This window comes from Strix aluco, chromosome 1 (genome assembly GCF_031877795.1).
Source record: "Strix aluco isolate bStrAlu1 chromosome 1, bStrAlu1.hap1, whole genome shotgun sequence".
In the NCBI taxonomy this organism is placed as follows: domain Eukaryota; kingdom Metazoa; phylum Chordata; class Aves; order Strigiformes; family Strigidae; genus Strix; species Strix aluco.
Window position 1 is genome coordinate 38,514,376 of NC_133931.1, and position 21,301 is coordinate 38,535,676.

The following is a 21,301-nucleotide window of genomic DNA, read 5'->3' on the forward strand; positions in this document are numbered from 1 at the left end:
AAGCAACAACCTATGTGCATAAATTGACTTGGGACCTCTGTGGAAAACCAGTATGGAATCTTACTCTTGGTCTATTAAAAAAAAGTATATGCTGTATTTAGTTAAGATGCACCAATACTTTTGTGTGTGTGTGTTAAAATTAAGGACATCATAAGTGTGTATTATAAGCAGCTAACTATGTTGGCTACTGATCTATTGCCACAAATACCTTTAAATTCAGGATATTTTCCAGAATGTTTGTATCATTTGACTAGAAGGATGTGTCTGAAACTTTTTTGAAAGAAATAGGAATTACTTAATAGAAATAGTCATATCTCTCAAAGCAGAATGAAAGAGTTCAGTGTTGAAAATCAATTGATCTGTTATTTTCAGGATTTGAGAAGTTTTTGCTCTTCACAGTTGGGAAAGTGAATGAAAGACCAAGAGGTAGGCCTTTCACCAGACTTATGGGTAAACCACAGTATGTGGTACCTTTCCTTCCCTCTTCCCCTGCACTACTACTTGGTGAGATATGATGCAAAAGAGAGGACAGTAGGATCACAGTGAGATTTTTGATTACACATGGAAAATTTTGGTTAGAGGTATGAGGAACAACTTGTAATTTTGTGTAGGACGTAGTAAAGAAAAAGTTGGGTTAATTATGGTGGAGGTAGACTGATTTATAGCATGAGAAGCAAGGCTCTCCTATGTATGTCACAGGTTGGCTCCTCGTATTCCCCCCCCACCCAAAACAGGGGTCTTGAACTACAGGCTGGGGTTGCATATCTTTCTTTTTTCTTTCTAGTAAGTCTCTGGGGGTAGACTCTGCTTCCAGTACTGTTCCCTTCAGGAGCAATGACATCTGTATTCAGTAACGATTTTAAAGCAAAGAATCTTTTTAGTGTTTTCTATTATTCTTTTGTTCTGGTCTTTAGTTCTGCGTGCTCATCTATATTTCCATAAGTCTTAAAATTCCTTCATAAGGTGAGAAAGGCTTTAATTATATTGAGGCTCGTGTCTGTCTGCCATCCTATTTGGAGAAGTAACTGACAGCAGATCCTCCTTTCCCTGGGAGAACAGGGTGAGCAGTGCTGTATGCCTTTTGATCTGCAGACTCCCAGCTCTGACAGAGTGATGAGGAGCCTGGAATTATGCTACAGTCATGCAAGTTACTCCTCTCTTTCTCTTCGCTCATTTTCCAAATGTGTTTTGGAGGTTGCTTATATAGCTTAATTGTTTGGCCGTTCTGCTTGTTTCCAAAAGTCCTTCTATAAAATTAGATCACTACATGCATAAGGAAATTATGATCCAATATACCAGGCTTTCCCCTTACTGCCTAAGTCATATAACATTAATGAAATTAACTGTGTCTTGGTATTCTTGGTTTGTTGTGCACAGACAGCACAAATTTAGTGCTGGATATAATCCTGTAGCAAGCTGTAATGGCATCTCACAGAACAACGGGATGATTAGGGATGCCAAATTTGAAGACAAAGCTGGGATCTGGTAATAAAAATTTGTGTGATTTCTATATACCTGAAAAATTAAATGCCTTCAAATACACTAAGTTCAGGGTCCTCAGTTAAAATAAAAGGTTTTTAACACTACTTTGTGTGCAAACAGAGAATGCTGCAAGCGGACTAAAACCAAGACTTCAAATAATAAATTCACCCAAAGTAGCTAACTGTTGCCTTAATTAGATATAGCTTCAAAGCGTATGCTAAGATTTTTCCACTACAGCTTTTCATCACTTCCACAAGTTCAGCATGCCCTATACAGATGCTTAATTTGTATGCTGGGCCCTGTGATAAAGCTATTTCTGTCTATGAGATTCCAAAATTATAGGCACTGATGTCAATGCAGATGAGGTTAGCCTAATTTGGTCAAGAGAGGGCTATGCCATGCAAAATCTTCTTTACATGGGCACATAAAGGCCAGTGCCAAGACTGACAGGTGTCCAGTGGGTGGCAAGGAGCTTCAGAGATAAACATTCTTGTTGGTACTGCTACAATTCTTGCTTCTTTAAGAAACAATATAATAATTGTATGGCTCTTTTCAGCATTCCTGCAGGATAACTAAGTCAAATAGAAATGGAATGTAATTTTACAAATGTATATCTTTTAAATCCTATTGAAATAACTTTTTTTTATGCTAGATTCTTAAATTCAATTTCTGTTTAATGTTAAAGCTTAACAATGAAAGTAGCATCTTGTTACCTTCAGAAATGGAATATTAAATTCAGAAGTATGCTGCTGTGAAATCCCTGTAAGAAAAATTACTTGGAAGTGGTTTTTAATTGTAGGAGGTCTCTGAATGTTGTAAATGTGATAAAATTCACACTGAGGTTGAATAATGAGAAGTCTGTACAAGAATATTGTATTTTTGAGAAGGCTGTAGAAGGATATCAGTTGTAGTTGAAGAAGTCCCTGAACTTTTTTCTACTAGCTTTCCACCTTTTTTGTATGTCAATGTGTCAGCGGTGAAGTGTATCAAAAAATGTATTTATTAATAGAACACTTTCTTTGTATGCCTGTTTCCATACCTCCTTCCATGCCTCCCCTTAACAGATTGCAATCATATGGAATTTTTTGCCTGGGAATTTTTTTATATTACTTTTGAGCTTGTAATTCTTCTCTTCCTTTGTCAGCTACCTTTTTCTTTGTACTGATGTAATTTAAAAGAATATAAAAACTCTTTCTTTGTATCCAAGAAAAAATCTTGTGCTGACATCTCTGTAATAGAAGGCCGCACCTTTTCAGAGTATTTCAGTCTCAAACACAGTAGTCTTTTTCAGTTTAACACCTGCAGACATAGGCCACAACACTACTGAAAAACTCTCTGTTACTGGGTCAGCTTTATCTATAGTGGGTGAGGTGCTGAAATAATTAGATTAGATTTTTGATGAAAAGTCTTTGGATGCATGGATTGCTGGCACCCACATGCTAACAGAATATTAATGGAAGGCAATAACTACATGTTCTACAAATGTGTAAATGTCTATAAAATAGCTGTTTTGCATAACAATACCTTTATTAAACATTATTGGCAAGTTTTTAAAGCATTCGCTATAAGAAATTTGCATCTGCTACAGATCAGAGAAGGAGAATTCGGAAGTATGTAAGACAGGGTTGTATTGGTAGCTCAATAAAAGATGAGAAGCTGGCAATAATATATTGCAACCTGGAAAGTGAGGGAAGGTGTTGCAATGGCAGGTGTTGAACTGTGGCATTTGGAAGGCTAGGGTTTTCAGCTTACTGCCTCATTAGAGCCTTTCCAAGTTTAAGTAGTTCAGCTGAAGTTGGTCTGCTTAACCAGTTCAGTTAAAATTGGTCAGCTTAACCTTAATGGGCGTAGGTTTAATTAGCTCTTGGGAAAATGCAGGGAAGGCTACAAACATTTTTGGGTATGGTGCATAAGCAAGTTCTGAAATAAGTATTTAGATGAGTCTCCAGATGAATTTTCTCCGGAAAGAATGTTGTAGCAGAAACTGTAACTCTGCTAATGTTTTATTTGTTTTTTCAGCTTGAACTGTTAGATTTTTGAGGTGAAAGAAGTTGAATGTAGTTGGCCAATGTAACTTCTCTTAACCTCTTGTATTTCAGATACTATGTGTTGCTTCTTAGTTTTGTGCTTTGCTTTTTTGTGAAATGCTGGGCATGACCAATATGATATTTCTTTGAATCTCTTTAATCTTTATAAACTCTGTGATGACTATTTAATGTAATTATTTTCATTTGTAATGCCATGATATTATAAATAAAATACTGTATTGATTTGTGGATTTGACAGCAGATGGTGTAACCCATTTCAGTGTTTGTCCTGTGTAGTCCTTCAGTTATTTTAATGGAAATGATCACAGAATAGGAAAATAAAAGCTAGGCTTGATTTATTTCAGATGTCTTGTTGCCATCTCTGCCTAATATATTAATGTGAAGCTTCCAGCTTTCCCCTTGAAACTTAATCTTTTTTGACAACATAATATTTTTGTGATGGCTAGCAAGGAACCAGAAACAAAGATGATTTTATTACTGCCTTTTTAATGTTTAACATATTTTTTGAGATTTCATATATGCCTGTGTGCCTACTAAAATGCTGAAATGTGTTTTTTCTGTGGGAACTCTTGATTTTTTTTAAAAAAAAATCTGAATTATATCTAAAATCCTTGCATAAATACCTGCTTATAATAAATGGAAGCTGTGTTGCCTGGGGAGTCTTAACAGATGTCAATATTTTAATTTTGTGTACACTACTCTTTAAATACTTCCTACAAAGTGAATGGAAGTGTGTATGAAGGGGTTAAAAGTATCTTTTAGCAGCACTGAAGTAGGGAAAACTTGCTAGTTAAGAGGCAGGCAGCTGAATGTTTCTTAGGTTTAGAGGGAGGTGAGCCCTCACACTTACGGGAGATTACCAATCATTTAGGAGCCAAACAGAAGCTCTTAGTTTTTTTTTTTTATTCAATCTATTAATTTCTGATTCCTTTTCATGTCTGAATGAGAGAGAAGCCAGGGTGCAAGTGAAAAGGAGCAGCTCACGTTGTACCCTGCCCCCATGCCTTTTAGCCTTCATTCATTGCACTGGGTTGCTCTCTTTGGGTTCATGAGCTAGACAGACAAATCTGTGGGAATTTGTACATACAGCTGCTGGGGAGACCCCGGTTGCTTCCTGTGCTCCCCCTTTCCACACACACACTTCTAGGAGCTCTGAAGCTGCAGAGGTTAGCTGGTAGTGTTCAAATAAGAATAAAAGTTATTGGAGAAGCTTCTCTAGAAAGAAAGCTTAAGCCTTGAATTTAGAGGACAAACTTCACGTGTCCTTTGTGTCGTCTTTGATAACTTATGAAGAAGTAGAAGATGCAACTACTGTGACTTAAATTTCTGTAATTTCCTTTTCTGGTGTTGTGATGTGTTGACAATTTTGTGATGTTGTCTTTCTGTGAGATTATAACCTCAATGTTTTTTATTTAGGTTTCCAGTTAAGACAAATAGTAAGACAGTCTTTCACTGTTCAAAGGATGTGCTTTAGAAATAGAATATAAATATTTTATTACAAAGTCTAAAACATTGGTAGCTTTTCTTGTCACACATTACTGTTCATCTGTTTTCACTTACATAGCCAGGTTACTTGCAATACATGAAGTATGTGGGAATTGAAATGACTCTTTATTTGCTTCCCATGTACCATTCAGTCTTTGAAGATGTGTTTAGTAGTGAAACATGGTAACTCAGAGCAGCTAAAACTCAACTTCTTGCATCTCACCTTCAGAACAGGCTATCCTTAGTGAATGGATTGCAGTCTGAGGCTCTGACAGTACTTTGTCTTGTAACAATGGTACTGTTCTTTAACTCTTCAAAGTCACGGATGAATGCATTCGTATTGAACTCTAAAACCAGTCCAGTTTCTTGCTCTGCCACAGACCTTTTGTGAATGAGCAGATGACAGTATCTTCAAACAGGTGGGGACAGGTACAAGTTTATGTAGACCAGCCTTGGTTGAGCATCTGTACAACCACACTGAAATGGTTCTCTGTCCAAGGTAATAAGCCTCACTACATCCAACAGACAGTTGAAAAATAAGTGTTTCCTAAATACCACGTGACAAATATATCTGTGTAGACTGTCATCTATTATTATATTATATTATATTATTAAGATAACTTTTCAATATGTCTGTTCTTTCCTTAAAGAGGATTTGGTAAAAGTGGAGTATAGCTTCTTGCCAACATATCTTCTCTGGAGAAGAGCAGAAATCACAATTCTGTGGACAAAGCCCTAAAATGCAATTGTAAGTAAGCAGCCTCAGAAAAATGGGTGTCTGAAAAAACTGAGAAAGAATACTGTAGAACTTCAGTTCTTTGGCTAGATAGGTATTCATAAGAACAAGGGTTATATGGTACAAATTAGCACAGTGTCAATTCCAATTTAGATTCTTTAAATGTATATATTTTTTGTAGAAACTCTGAAATTTACTATGTTAGGAAAAACCAATCAGCAGAAGATTAACTAAAGCACATGATATGAGAGGCACTGAGAGTATTCTAATTTGTATTGCAAAAGAAGCATTTTAGAAGTAATCTGTTTCTAGATGTTTAATCTATGCAAGGAAATTAAAAATGTGTTCTCATCCACCCATCAAGCAAGATCTGTGCATTTTTGCCAAATGATTTTTTCAGTGTTACATGGCCATTTCTATTAACCTGCATAAGCATGATGTTGAGCAAATAAGACTAAAGGTTAAAAACAGCCATCAGAAAAATGCAGTGTTGAAAGATTGACAAAGATTGCTTTGACAAAGATTTATGTGATTTGTTTTTAAAATATGGAATACCTCTTACAGCTTTTGGAAATGCAGTGCACATAAGATGATCCTGATGGTTTTCTATTGCTATGTTAGAGTAGTTGATGAAAGAGTGGTGGTATAGAAATGTAGGTGGTTGACTTCCTTTCATTCATTGAGATCGGGTCCTTTTTTTCTAAGGGGGGGGGGGTGGGGGGGTGTTCGTTCTTTTTCTATCTTATTGAAGCCCGAAATGGAAGATTTCTAAAAATGAGAAGTGATCTTTAAGGAAATAGCTAAATTCTGCCTTCTGAGTCTGTATCTGTCCTTGGCTTTGGAAGTTCATGTTCTGGAGTTCTAACCAGCCTTTTGAGTTTAGTAGCAATAAGTTCAGTAGTAATGATGATTATATGTAGTAAATAAAGTGATTTTTGTGAACTTTTGAAAAAATTTCATGTTTGCTTATTAGCTGATATGTAGCTTTATTAATAAGCAGCTAGAATAATTGGAATCTTGTACCTAGTTGCAACAGGCTAACATTTTAAATCTTTTAAATAAGAAGCAGAACTGAAAGTAAAATGCTTAGATAACATTTTAAATTAAGACATAAACAGAAATAGCATTTGTAAAAGCTGATCACTGTGTATACATTGTGAAATTCTAAAAAGGTCTGTACTCGATATTCATAAAATTAATGGCATATTTTCCTGTAGTGGTTGGGTTGGGCTGCAGCAATAGCTACCTACATTTGTTACAATACTTCTCATAATTACCATTTAATTATTCTTTGTTAGTGAAGTCTGCTGGAGAGAGAGATCATACATGGTAGACAATGAAACAGAGAAAAGTGAAGAAAAGATGGAAATGAGTTTAGAGCTGTGGTTTTTTTTTCACTATATGCTGATGAATTGGTACATGATAGGCTTATTCCTGTGCTGTCTTTACATGCTGTTAATATAAATACAGTTAAGTTCCCTGACTGGTCCATAACAAATAATATGCCAGTCAGAAGAGCATCCTAGAAATGGGTGTGCCACAAGCCACTGTTCTGTCCCTGTTCTGGAAGCGGGTGTTTGAAGGGCAAAGGAGACTCCACAGAGATCTCATTTCTGGGCCAGGTGTACAAGGTGCATGCATGTAAAATCAGGTCATTCTGGAAAGTAGGAGTGATTAGCAAGGGGCCTCAAACTTCTGCGTAAAAACTCATGTGGTGATGGAGATCTGTGAAGCCCTGTTGCATTTAAATAGGAGCATCATATGAGACCCAATAATATCTGTGAAATATGGTGCTGTTGCTTCAACTCTGGATTTCCTGTAGGTGTTATTGAAAGGGGGGGGCATTTAAAGACACTTCTGTAGATATAGTAGTTACTGAGGTTTGTAAGGCAACACTGAGTCATTCTTCAGGACTGCTGAAATTTATTAAAAAAAGAAAAAAAAAGTATTGGAACAGATGGATGTTTAGAAATATACAAGTAAAACTGGGATCCTGTACTTGGTACTTCACACAACAGAGTACGCTAATAGGAAATAATGGGCTTCCATGTGGAGCCTTGCAGATCTCTAGGAGTGTGTAAAGAAATAATTGAATCCTTGCAAATCATGAGGGCTTGTTAATGGAGAGCTACTTTAAATCAGTAGGAGCTGGTCCCATGTGTTGCCAGTTTCACAATGAGAGCAAACTAGTATCTAGCAAATTCCTTAGTGAAATCTTTGTAACAAACGTTACAAGACCCCAGATGCTTTCTGCTGTATTGATAATGAATTCTTGTCTTATAAGGAATTACACAGAAGGGCTTACTCAGCAAATGCAAAAATTGTAGCAAAACATGCCTTTAACTGCTTAGATGCATCTACATATCATTAAGTTTACATTGAAGTCATTGGGATATTTGTTTGGAAATGGTAAGAGACAGCAATTGCATTTGTGTGTTTGAGCTGATGGTAAGAACAGAGGAACTAGGTAATGATTTGTATGCTATATTTGAGTGTTAAGTACTGGAAATCTTGCTTTATCAAACATGGTATCTCTGTATGTATTCAGCAAATGAATTTTAGAAAAACTGAAAAAGAATCTGCTAGAAAGCAGGGGAGAAAAAGAGAAGAAGAAAGAAAATGAAACATACTTAGAAACTTCCACGATTTTTAAAAGACAAAAAATGCAGTATAGGATAGGTGTTTTCTGGTGTGCTCCTTCATTCTGAGATGAAGCTAAGACTGATGATGTCCACAGCCCAAGGGTCACTGACTGCACTCCCAGAACTTAGGTAGTGTAATAGGTAGTCTATTATCACAGAGGGAATTTAGTAATATCTTATTTTTATGTAGTCTTGTACCTGAGGGTTTACCATACTTGCTGATGACCTTGAATAATTTCTTTCATATACTTGTAAAATATCATTTATTTTGCCTTCACCTTAGAATTGTAAATGGGGTTATTCAAAGCAGTACTTTCCCCAGAAGAATCACTTAAGCTTCTTTGTTGATTTCTCATACTTCTCATATAACCCAGTGCACTTTTTGGTCTTCCTTTGTCCCCAAATTCGGAATCTTATTTCTGAAACAGTCTTTCCATTTCCAAGCCATAGTTAAAATAAATAGTGCTATAGTGGTGCTTAACAGATGGGCAAGTATTTTTATTTCTGTGTTCTGGTATTAAACTTATACATGAGACAATAGTTTTTAAGAAAAACTTTCAGTAAGAGGAGGCTAATTAATTAAGCCACTTGCTACTGGAAGACAAAAGAGGAAAGGGTGATTACTTTGTATCGCTATGTTTTCTAAGATAATACTGTGTTTCCAACATCGGTGGAAGAAAGGTTTGCTCCGAGAACCTGGGATAAGACCATCCACACACTCTGAGAACATCTTCATGTGTTTTGAGACAGGAAAACATAGAAGACTGATCAGGGATTGAAAATAGTGGTGATGGAGAGAAACGCTTGACCTTTCAAAGAGTACAAGGCTATTTGTGTTAGAGTTTTATTTGGAGAGTTCAGTCTTGAAGCAAATCACCTCATTGTCCCTGTTTATCATGCTCATTTGTTTGTTTTCCAGAGTGATTTCAGTATGTGCTAACTAGTCTCCTTTCAAAAGAAGCTAAGCCATTCCGCCTCTTGCATGCACCAAATGTACTCTAATCCTTGGTAGGGTCATAGATGTTTGACCAGTTATTGGTCATTTTTGGCAGCTTTGAGCCTCCTGTGGTAAGGTCTGGTTCAGGAAGTTTGAGTAAATGTGGCCTGCAAAAAAACACTCCTGGGTTTCATATAGCATAGGTGTAAAGACTTCAGCAGCAGCTGTGTTTTGATCTGCTCCAGTTGTGCCAAACTGCTAATACAGATACAGTCTAATGCCATTTATTGTGGGTTTGTTTTTTTTAAGTAACAACAGGCTGGTGATGACTAATTGTCAGGGTGTCTTAACCTTGTCAAGTGTTTGGAGATGATTATGTTTTTAAATCTACCTCCGTGACAGTTTGTGTTTTGGGTGGGACTTGACAGACCTTTAGATACACGCTGTATTCATTGAGTGAGATACCAGAAGGTCTGTTCTGAATGTTCTTGGTGATGGTTTTGATCTGACTGGTTTTCAGGGGCAGGTGGAGGGGAGAGAGCAGAAGATACGTGTTTGGAATGTAATGGTGCTATATGAACCCGCAGCTGGTACAGAGATCATGATTATAGCTTAAAAGCCAGCACAAATATTAGGAATCCTATTACAAAATAACAGAGCCCTATCCCAGTTATTGAGTCTTCTCCTTCATTCAGTAAACATCCACTGTGGTATGTCTCCCCTTTTCCTGTGGATAGGAGGAAATCACTTTCTTGGTGCTAAAGTTACTTCTTTGGTAGCCTGTGCAAACTTGTATTTTGTGCATATATTGGAAGTTGCAATATTATCTTCTAGTAATAAAAAATGATAGGAAGAGCAGAATCTTCATACAATTTTCCTTTAAATTATTCAACTTCATCCTTTTAAACTCATCAATCTCCCACACTCTTCCTTTTTTCCCCTTTGTAACTGCCTTTTTTCCAGACTATTTGAGATTTTGTATTTCTGAAACGAAACATTTTTGTCAGCTTAAAATGACAAAAATTAAAATGAATCTCAAAGCTGCACCAAGTATATAGGACCACTTGGCTGCATCATCACTGCTCTTAGAGGAAGTTACTCTGTCTTCCAACCCTGGAAGGTGCTGGGGGAGTGTGTGTGTGTGTGTGTGAGGGGAATTGTAAGCAAGTTCACCCTTGGAGCAATAAACTGAAGAAACATGCCAGGTCAGGCATGAGCATGTGTGGCTAGAAAGGCAGTATGAAGGATGATGCGATATTTAGTGGACAAAAGAAGAGATTAGAGGATGATGATTGGTGTGAATGATTGCATGTATTCAGTGCATTAACTTTCTTTCATTAACGTTATTTATAGTAAGTTGCTATAAAAGCAACCTTGAAGTATGTTTTGAAGTTCAGTTCATAGCAGTTCTCCAGGTGGCAGAGATAAAAGGAACTTGTGAATATCAGCTATGGTGAAATCTGCTGGGAACAGGCTCTTCATAGCATTTAAAGGGAACGCAGTATCCTGAATTAGCTCAGGTGGGTTTGAGTACTGGAATTTGATCCTGTAGTCTAGCATGCTTTGCTGTATTAAAAGATGTGTTATAAAAGCACGCAATCGTGGCTTTTAATTTCCTTTAGCATTTTTGTAGGGTTTAGTATAGTTTTACTACTTACCATGTCCTCTGGTTGTAAAACTTTCTTGTCGAGTATGGAGTTGGCAGCGAGATGTACAGGGCAGTGCTGCTCACAGGGAGCAAATTGCTGGGGCTGTCAGGTGACCGAAGCCTTGGTGCAGCTGTTGGCAGTGCAGGCAGCCCCTGCCTGCCTTCAGCCTTGCCACTGCATGCTGCTTCCCAGGCTCTTAAACCTTCACACAGCTTCCAGCACTGGCTGGGATCAGGGAGGAGATTATGCTTCAGGTCTTTGGGGTGATCCAATGGGAATTGCATTGATCTGGTGCTTAGCTCTGATCCTTATCAAATGGATTACTTCTAAGGTAGGCCATTTTATTATTCTGTTTTGACTAACTGGGTTTATAAGTAGCCTGAGAGAAAACAAGTCATTAAGAACTTCATGAGTGCTTATTTTTCTTTTTTAAATCTAATCTGTTTTGGAAACACATCATTCGTCATTTAAGATTGTGTTTCTTAAGTGTTCATACATGATTTTGTAGCTCTCGACTTTTGCCTGCCTTGAAGTGGGAAGAGTGTGTTTGTAGCAGTGCCAGGTAGGAGACGGGGAAAAGGGATCTGAAATGGCTTCTGAATGGCAAGGGTATGCTTGCCTCCTTTACTAACAGATCTTCAATTTTATAGCACTTGAAAGGCTTTGTGAAAATAAGGAAAAACAATTTTAAACATAGTGAGAATAATACAAATTAGTGTATTTTGCTTCCTGGACAGGATATCCTTTTTTTATTGTTGATTTCAGGGTTACAGGAGTGGAAATACCAATTTTGTTTGCTTAGGAGAAATACTGGCTACTTCACTTACTTTGTAGCCTTTCCATCTGAGATGCCTGTGTTTTGAAAAATGTGAGCTAATGTTAGACAAAATTAGGAGTTCATACTCTCCCATTCTAAAGACTGTATCTCCATAATGTACATTGTGGTAGTAAATATAGGTGGAATTGGTGCCTGGAGAAGGGACAAGGCTCTTCTCAGCATAGCTTGCTGCCTAACCTGGAATCCATTCCAAAAGGAGAAAAAAATTAAGTTTAGGATTGTGAAGGATGGCCAGAATCATTGGAGAGAATGAGGGAAGGGGGGGGGGGGGGGGGGGGGATTTTTTTTTTATTTATAGGTAGATTTTTTTATTAATACACAATTTTAACAGTTTTGTATGATTAACAGGAGAACCTAAGCAAACATGAATTTGAATTTATTGTGAAAACAAGCTTTGCCAGGTATCTATGCCTGTGCTCTTCAGTCACTGCCAATAACACAGTTATAAATTTTCTAAAAGGAGAAGTGGTAAGGCTTAGTTGCTTGCATTTGTGATAACTTTTGTCACATCAAGAAAAAGACCAGGATACCCTAAGGGATATTTACTTGTGACTGAAGGCAGATTCTAAATGCCAAAGTTTTACAGCCAGTGTGCTAGCCTAGTACATCATCCTCGTTTTACTAGTATACCATTGAATTCCTGGTTTTCTGAAACTTGACATAAAAAGCCTGCATAAGGATTATGGCCATAATTCAGTTTGGTCAAAAATTCTGTTAAGGTGGGAAAAATAGGAATTCTGGGTAGCTGACATAATACAGTTAAGCATAAAAAACCCTCTGCTGTTTATGGCTGTGTTTTTAAATGTGCTAACAGTTGTTTCTTTCAAAGAATTTTCTTTTGGGTTCATCCAATTATCCTATTCTGCTGTTGCTTTTGAGTCCTGCCATTCTGATTTAGTTTCTAAAGGTAATATCCCTGTGTGTTGCTGCCCTCACTTAGGTCAATCACGCTTATTTTTTTTTACTGTGCTTTCTTTTCTGATCAATTTTCAAGCTTTTGTTTTGTGTATTTTTGTTAAATCTTGAAGTTTTATGTTACAAAACTTTGGATAAATCTTATGATGCCACATGATACACATCTAAGGTGTATAAGAAAAAATATAGGTGCTTGTTAAATGTATGTATCACTAAGGTTGATAACTATCATTCAAACCATAGCTAAGTTTATAAGTGATTGCCGTCTGTCTTGGGAGATGATTGTGTGAAATAGCTTAATATGGAAGAAAATATTAGATTTGCCACATTCAGATACTTGATGGGGGTGTGTATGGCTTACTGCTGGTTAGTATCTTCCTGAAATTAACTACATTTTCTTTTTGCTCATTTGATAAACTTTCAAAATACTGCTTTGAACTCCAGTGAAATATTTAGAAAACAGTAGTAGGACCATTTTGAAGTGGCTTGCCTGAGTTCAGTGACAGTTTTAAGTGCTTTAAAAGAACATTTTCCAGTGATGCATTAGTGAGTAAAAACTTGGTGATGCCTTGTGGAAAACTGTGGATCTTATGTTAGCACAGAACTTTTAATTACTTGAAATCATTCTAAGAATTACAATGAATGACAGTTGTGCTTTTTAAATCCAGTAATAGTTGGAGAAATCTGATCTAATTAGTTTGTCATTCTAGGGACTTCTAGTTGTTAAACTGTCTTAGAATCTTAAATAGTTACCAAGTCAAGTGTATATATTTGAGGCAGCTTAACCAGTAAATTGCAGTTGCCATGATACAACAACTTCTCAAAACTTGCTCTCAATTTCTCTTTCTAAAAACAGTCCTCTGATTGTTGAGCAAATGACTTGGACAGAAAAGCCAAGTAGGTGACAATACCTGACTGGCTGTGTTGCTTTCTTCTGTCTTTTCTTTCCCAGCTTCTGAATAAACAACTGAGTTGCAAAATGAGGGTTGTGAACTCCATCAGAAAGCATGGATGGTTCTTTTTAGTGGGAGCACCTGAATTTTGAAAGCCAACAACTCTACCCGTTTCTTTCTGCTGCTACAGAATGAGACCAGCAGTTATTTTGCCTGATAGTCCAAAAGCTGGCTAGCTGACATTTTCCAGAATGAAGTGCCCAACAGTAATGCTGGTGCTCTCCTCTGAACTAGATTGGGAAGTCGTTGTGATAAAACTGAAACATCAATGGAAACGTTTCTGTTTGGCACAAACAGCAGCAGGTGCTCTGTTTCCAAGTGTTAGATGCATATGCTGAGTATACTCCCTAACATCACTGAAGCGGTTTCCCTTTGAAGACACATTTGTGTGCTATTTTGGCATATCATTCCCATTGCCTGGCCTTTAATAACCTCCTATACTCTTGTGAAAAGATTTTCAGAAAGATCTGACAAATCTATCTTTTGGTAGAGTACCCCCCTCGCTTATTTTTATGGAGTCCTTGTATCATTGTTGTTCTTAAAGGATTAATGGATCTTCTACTTTAGTTTGAACATCTTCCATTCACTTTCCACAAAGATGTGACAAGAGAGAGAAATGAAGGCTTCTCTTCCTGTATTGCCCTTTGAAAGAGTAATCGACACTCTATATGAAACTGAAATTTAAGGTAAGGTTTTCAAACTGTAAGTCCAGTGTAGACAATCCTTCCCAGTCATCTTTCACATCTGTCTTCACTGCTGAAGCAAAACAGCCCAGCCAGTTCACCCAGGCTGTGTTCATGTCTGGAAAGGAGTGGAGCCGTTAAGAACCTCATCTAATGATTTGAGAAATTTGTTGATTCACTTGGAGTCCAGCAGATATTCCCACCAGACCAAGTTGTCCTTGTGCTTGAAAAGGGAACCTGCCTAAGCACATTAGGATTGTCTTCAGTTTGGACACTAGTAATTCTGTCTGCCTGTTGGAATGATGCTTATTTGTTTGAGATTTGTACAGAGGGTCAAGGAATTCAATATGCTCTATGGTTATTAACAGGTACGAAGCTTCAGGTAGACCAAAGAGGTGACAGAGATCTAGAAACAAAATTTTATGCTGAATGAGTTAAATATTAACAATAACGTCATATTTTGAAGTGCCACAAGTCAAGCTGAAGTCCAGGAAGCTTTTAGCCAAGGTTTCTGTAGGCTGATACAGTGCAGGCTAGTCATCTTGACTGTGTAAGGTAAATTTTTAATGCAAGTATAGTCTTGATGCCTTGGTGTAGGCTACAGAAAGTGGGACTTTGATTAGCAGTGAGGGAGGAGGTATTTTTGGCGGTCAAAAAGGATAGAATCCTGGTGATAAAATTGTTTGAACTGTTAAGTGCTTTACAGAAACTTTAGCTCTTAAATACGCACTTGCCTTTCTGCTTACAGGTTTGCTGCGAGTGAGAGTTCACATCTCAGTAGAAGCTGGTCTTTCTGTTTGCTGGATTTAAAAAGTGGAATCTGGGCAGAGTATCTTAAAGAACCATAGGCAGTGTAGATTAAACTGCTTCTCTTTTTTTTTTTGCCTTTTTTCCCTTGCATTTTTCTAGAGTAGTGTAGGGGGTAGTATAACAAATACGCTGACAGTATTATTTGAAGTGGGAGAATAGGTGATAGACCTCAACCTGAGGTACATAGTCTGTTACCAGTTTGGAGCGTGAGCTGACACAAAGCAGGCTGGCTGGATGAGTGTAATATTATTTAATTTACCTATCACAAGTTGCTAAAAACCTTTGTACCATTAGCTCCCTCGTCTGTCTCTGACTTCCCACCGCAGTGCTCCTAACAATCTGTACCTCACTTATGTGCCTGGTCTAAAGGTACGAGGTCTGACTACGCATCGCCCACCCTGTATCTGTCCCTTGGTGGAACTTGCTAATAAGTGTTGTGTTCTTACCTATTTTATTTAAAAAATTTCAGTGAATGACACGTCTTTAGCACCTCTACCCTTTTAGCAAAATTAGCTGAAATTGTCCTACCACTTTTGAAGTATTATTAGCAAGGTTTACACAATACATTGTCTCTTTTTCCTTAGGAAATCAAACTTTGACAGGTAATTTTAAAAGGATTTGATTGCTCAAAGATTCCTATGAGATCTGTCAGTTCTTGCAGAATGAAATCACTTGCTTGTGTAAACAACTGGATTATGCTTTTAAAAATCTGCTTCGTGTTTGATATCATACTGGATGTACTACTTCAGCAAGTAATACTTTAGATTTTAGAGAGCAAGTAATATTTTAGAATCAACATATCAAACAGATTTATTTTTCAGTAAATTTTTGCATTGTTTTCCTTCTTGGAGACTAATGTTCCAGTTGGGCATGGTTCTTCTAGCTTATGTGTGCTTAGCGTTCTCCTGTATTAGATTACAGAACTGTACTGGACATGTCCAGAAATCTGATAGACAGGTGCAAATTGTAAGTTAGCACTAAATTACATCACTGATTATGCCTAGTCAGTGATATGAAAGGTTCCAGGCTACTGGAACTATATTCAGCTGAAATTTGCTGAAATTCAAAGGTAGGTTATAGGCAGAATTTTGAAAATGTTAGTGAGAAATCAGTGTCATTTTCTGGCTGATGAGTTGTATTGCTGCCTTGCCCATCAGGGCAGGCACATTGCTGTGAGAAATGCTGTACAAACATATTCCAAGGGAAGGATTATTTGCATGGTTTATGATCTTCCAAGGAAATACAGAACAAAAGCTAAGACAACATAAAAGTGCCGTACAGGGAGTTCTTCCTTGTAGTCTTTACAACAGCTGCTATAATTGGACCCCATTTGGAGCTAGGTCTTTGGTCATTTCTGTAATTAAATATTAAGCTTACCTTTGGAAAAACTTCTCTGACTTCAAGCGTAAGGTTTTCTTTTTTGTTTTAACATGAAAAATACTAAAACAATTAAGTGTAACTTTCTGAGTCTTAGCACACCAGTTGTACAAATCATGCTGATAGAGGTTATTAATCTCTAGTCTTGCTCTGTGTGCATTCAGTTTGTTCTGTAGATGGATGCGTATAAGCAATTTTGCCTTTTTCCCCTTCCAAGTAATTTGTTTATCTCCTTCTTTCAGAATTATTTTCAATAGCCAACATCTGTTTTTCTGTCATGTTTCCTAACACGGTTTGGTTTCCCATCTTTTGAACTTGCACGTTTTCAGGCTGGTGTATGTCACTGGTGTAGTGTTGTTCCTGCTAAAAATGAGTGACTGCGTTCACCTCCAGGTTGGCATTTATGTGAAGTTCTCAAAGGGGTATGATAATCCTTTGTGGCACTGAGCACTTCACTGTCCCCAGTGTAAGTAAGAAGTGTGGTGGACAGGGAAAGGTGCACGCACACAGAAAAATCTTATTTCTTTAAACAACAAATGTTGTGAACTGGCAAAATTGAAGTCTGGTTGTGAAGGTGATCCTCTGATCATAGGGTTAAGAAATAAAATTAATGAAGGCCCTAGGAAGTGGTGGAAGATGGTGAAAGTACCGTAAAGGCAAGGCATGAGGCTGGGTGGTAGGTTGTGCCAACCTTTGAAGACCATGTGATGCCAGTGTTGTGTAACTAGGAGAACAGTCCTCCAGTTTTCAGCTATTAGAGGACAAGCTCACCACACTTGTGGGAGACTTCCTGGATTATAACTATTATTGCATTAGCTGAATATGTATAGAACATACATATTTTGCGTAGGTAAGAAGTACAGCCTATATGGGAGTATCTCAGTGTAGTGCATGGATAGCTTGATGACTCTTAGACTTTTATCATCAAATGTGAAATACCACTTGCTTGTTTTCTTTAAAATACCTTTATGCATTACATCCTGCTTCAGCAGTACCTTGATTTGCCTACAGAAAGTACTGGGTGGAACGAAAGTAGCATGTGGCAGCAAAGTCCTGCCCTTGCAGAATATAGGTTGAATTGCTAGGGCTTCAGTAATGGTGTCTTTTGAGTTCTCTTACTTCTTTTAAAATAACTTTTCGCTTTGAAAGATGGAAATACCCCATAGGGAAAAGTAACGAAATAAACCAGGTACTGCAAGTATTTGTTTTAAGTATTACATTCTAGAAGGCTATGAGGAGCATGTTTTTATTGTGTCTGCTTAATCTTGTTCCGTGTCTCTTTTTTTTTTTATTGTGAGGAATGATTGAGGAGCATCTGGAAAGAAATTTAGGGGGGATTTTTTTTCCACGCTCTGGTCCTGTTTTTCATAATCTCTTCATCACCAATTCCTGTCCTTCCTTTGTCCCCTTCTAAAACAAAATCAGTGTGTGTATATATATATATATATATATGAAACATGCATGTTAAAATTAATTTTGAGAGTTAAATTGGAAATGGACAATTGATACTTTATTTCAATTTAAAAATGATTCAGCTTAAAATACACTTTTTTTTTTTGCAGAGACGTGGAGCAATTTCCTATGACAGCTCTGATCAGACTGCGTTGTACATTCGTATGCTAGGTAAGCATACCAGTTTCTATATTGCAAAGGTCTAACGCTTGATTGATTTTAAAATATTTTTTTTTTATATTTGAGTATTGAATTCTTAAATTTATCATTCCCTTTCTCCTGGATAATATTCTGGTTAGATTCTTTAGAAGAATTTGAATTCTTTTGTGTTGACTTGGGTTTTTTGGTTGTTTGCCTTTTTTCTCCCCCCCCCCCCCCAAGTTAACCGTTGTGTTGGATGTTTTCCTCCTATATTAAACAAAAATTAAAAGTTCTTATAATTAATGTATTTGGTAGAAGTTAAGTTTTCCAAGTTGACTCATGATTGATCTTTATTTCTGTGATGGAATTTATCACCTTTGTATGGTATCCTTCTGGTTAAAACTGTAGCTTAGAGAACATTTGTGTGAGAGTTACCATACAGTTTTAAAAACTTCCATACTGGGGCTATGAAATGCTCAAGGTGTTCTTAAAATAATGATATGATTTTAAACAATAGTTTTCTTATTCATCTTAGAAGATGACTTGAGAAGGGGAAGGAGGCATGCCAGGGCCAATAGTTTAGTCAACTTACTGAAGAATGTCTCTGGAGTAGCAACTAGATAAAGCTGAATTAAAATGAAAGAACAGTATCGGGAGGGGCAAGCGTCTGGGTGAGACCCTCTGTGATAGTGAGTGCACCAAAGGAGTTGAGGTCAGTTGTTGAGAGGAGAAAGATGCAAAGCCTTTGCAGATCTGGCTGCCGGATTCAGTACTTCCCGCACCTCTTCTGGAGGCTGCTGGTGGTGCAGATGGCATGGGAACTGCGTATATACTCTTAAGTCTGTTTCATGGCAAAATCATGCCACTTAATTTAAGCCATCTTGAGCTATGATTTTGTGTTGAAATGGACTATGAATGCTTGCATGATGTCTCTCACTGCTCAGTGAACATCAACAGCTAGTGATTATAAATTCTTACACCTGCTCCAACTAAATCAGCCAGAATGTCTTTTTATGCCCTGAGTCTTTTCAGTTTAGTTGTATATTGTATGTATTAGTCCCCAGAAATTCATGACTGCATTGTCTGTGAATTTAAAGTTGTAAGCTATATGCACATGTACACGTGTGTATATATATGAATTTAGTCATAACTTACGTATGTAGGCATACATGTGCATATGTATATATAAATCCAATTTTGACTTAGCATCTTTGCATTTTTGTTTTTCAATTATTTTGATTTTTTTTTAAGTTTGTGAAGTTGTTAATATTATGGCACTGACTGTCTACTGAAGGATTTTTGATAAGAGAATGTACTTTGGCAATTTGAGAGGAAGAGGACAGAAGATACTAGTTTCTAAATGTTTATTGAAAAAGCTACTGGTTTTTTTTTGTTATTGGAAATAGGTTTATTTAATTTTCAAAAGTTAAAATACCTTGTTCATTTTAATCATCCTTTTTGCAGGATGAACACTAGAATTATTCAAAATGTGATTTTTCTGCTTTAGTCATAAGAATAAAGTAAATTTAGGCCTGAGGTAGCTTTGTTTCCTTGATTTTATGATACTTTTTTTAAACTAATTTTGTGCTGTAATTAGAAAATACAGATTTTTTTCTGCTTCAAAATCCTACAGATTACGTACTAATTCCACAACAGGGAAAATACGTTTTAATTTTAGAAATGAACTGATATGCTTGAGTTAAAGGTACTGTAAGTATATGTCTGTGTTTTTATCTTTTTAAAAATTAATCTGCTAGGGATAGAAACACAGCTTGTAAGAAAATAATTATTAATTTCTGGGGAGAATATTCTAATTTCTTTTGCTACTTTGGAAATTTAACTGTACCATAAAGTAGTTAGGCTCATCATTTCTGCAAAAGGGATAATGCAGATAATGCTCAAGTAAATCTAGAGGAAAGCAAAGCATGACTTCCTGTGGCTCTTGGTATATACACCTGAACTGAGAGAAAAATCTCATTTGGTTTGAAATCTTTCTTTGACTGTTCTCATAGGCAGAACTGGAATATATTCAGAACATGATGTTAAGTAAATAAAATTTTCACTTGTCCTCTCATTGGATTTAATTATTAGACTGTGATTGGTGCTTGTTATGACTAGCGTAACTCTTGCTGGCATTTGTTGCTGTTCAATGATGCTAGCTCTTCAGAGGCAGTAGGTCTTCTAAAGGATTGACCTCTTCTATCTTCAGCTGGGGGGAGGAGGGTACCAACAAGCAAATAAAAAAATTGCTCATTGGAAGTTTGAATTAGTATGTTAAATTGGCATTACTTTCTCACTTGTTGGTGATCACTTTGTTTTCCCAAATGTTATGTGCACTATACTGTACAAGTTACCAACTGTTTACAGATTTATTACTGTTGTATTCGTAAATGGACTGTAAAAAAGACCAGCCTGAAAGCTGAACAGTTGGACGCATCGGTATGTAGAAACATTCATATCAGACCAGATTCCAGAATGAATATATTCAATTAGAATTTTTTCCAAGAAATGTGAAGTATTGCATTTCCCATACAGTATTGTGAGGGGTTTTTTGTTTTGTTTTTGTAATTTATCTTAGCACATTTTAGCAGAGTAAACTGTAAGGAATACTCAGCTGTAACTTAATGGGAAGTTAGGCACAGTGATGAGAGGTTTTGCCTTTTACTTGGTTGTTATTCCAAACAGACTATATCTACTAATAAAATGTACCTTGATAAGGTATTTATTTTAGCCAACCAAAAATAGAAAGTTAAGGGTACCTAGGGCACCTCAGTCTGCCTCTGCTTCGTTGTGCTGGCCGTAGAGTTGCTTCCTTTAATGTTTTCAGACTGTCCCAGGGGGAATCCAATGGAAATTCATTTGCACCAAGTAAACAGAAATTCCTGTGTTATAGCAGTGTTTCCAGGTTCAATTTAAAAGATCAAATTTTAGGGGCACATAAAATAAACAACTAACTCTTAACTGTCTTCATCAGTGTCGATATAAACAAACAGTGTTGACTCTGACTCATCTGTCATACCCATTCCCAAAATATACACTAAGCCACTCACGAGTGGCTTGTTTACTATTTAAAAATATAGATACAGATGCAGCATTGTAGAATTTTTCTTTTAAGATCTTGGAAGGGCTAATATATCTGCATCACCTCAGTCA

At 36.8% G+C, this 21,301-nt stretch overlaps 1 protein-coding gene across 5 annotated transcripts in view; it reads left to right on the forward strand.

The window, feature by feature from the left end:
• The window catches only part of PDE7A (phosphodiesterase 7A), an 80,147-nt gene that overhangs the window by 23,717 nt on the left and 35,129 nt on the right, over window positions 1-21,301 (forward strand). For 3 of the 5 annotated variants that reach the window (XR_012622455.1, XM_074818187.1, XM_074818205.1), the window contains exon 2: window positions 18,118-18,178. Coding sequence is in view for 4 of the 5 variants with exons in the window: in XM_074818187.1 (XP_074674288.1) it covers window positions 18,118-18,178 (61 nt within the window). In the remaining variant the exon portion in view is untranslated. Of the gene's footprint in view, window positions 1-11,200; window positions 11,311-18,117; window positions 18,179-21,301 lie in introns of those variants that run through there. The other 2 variants (XM_074818196.1, XM_074818212.1) reach the window with 1 other exon arrangement.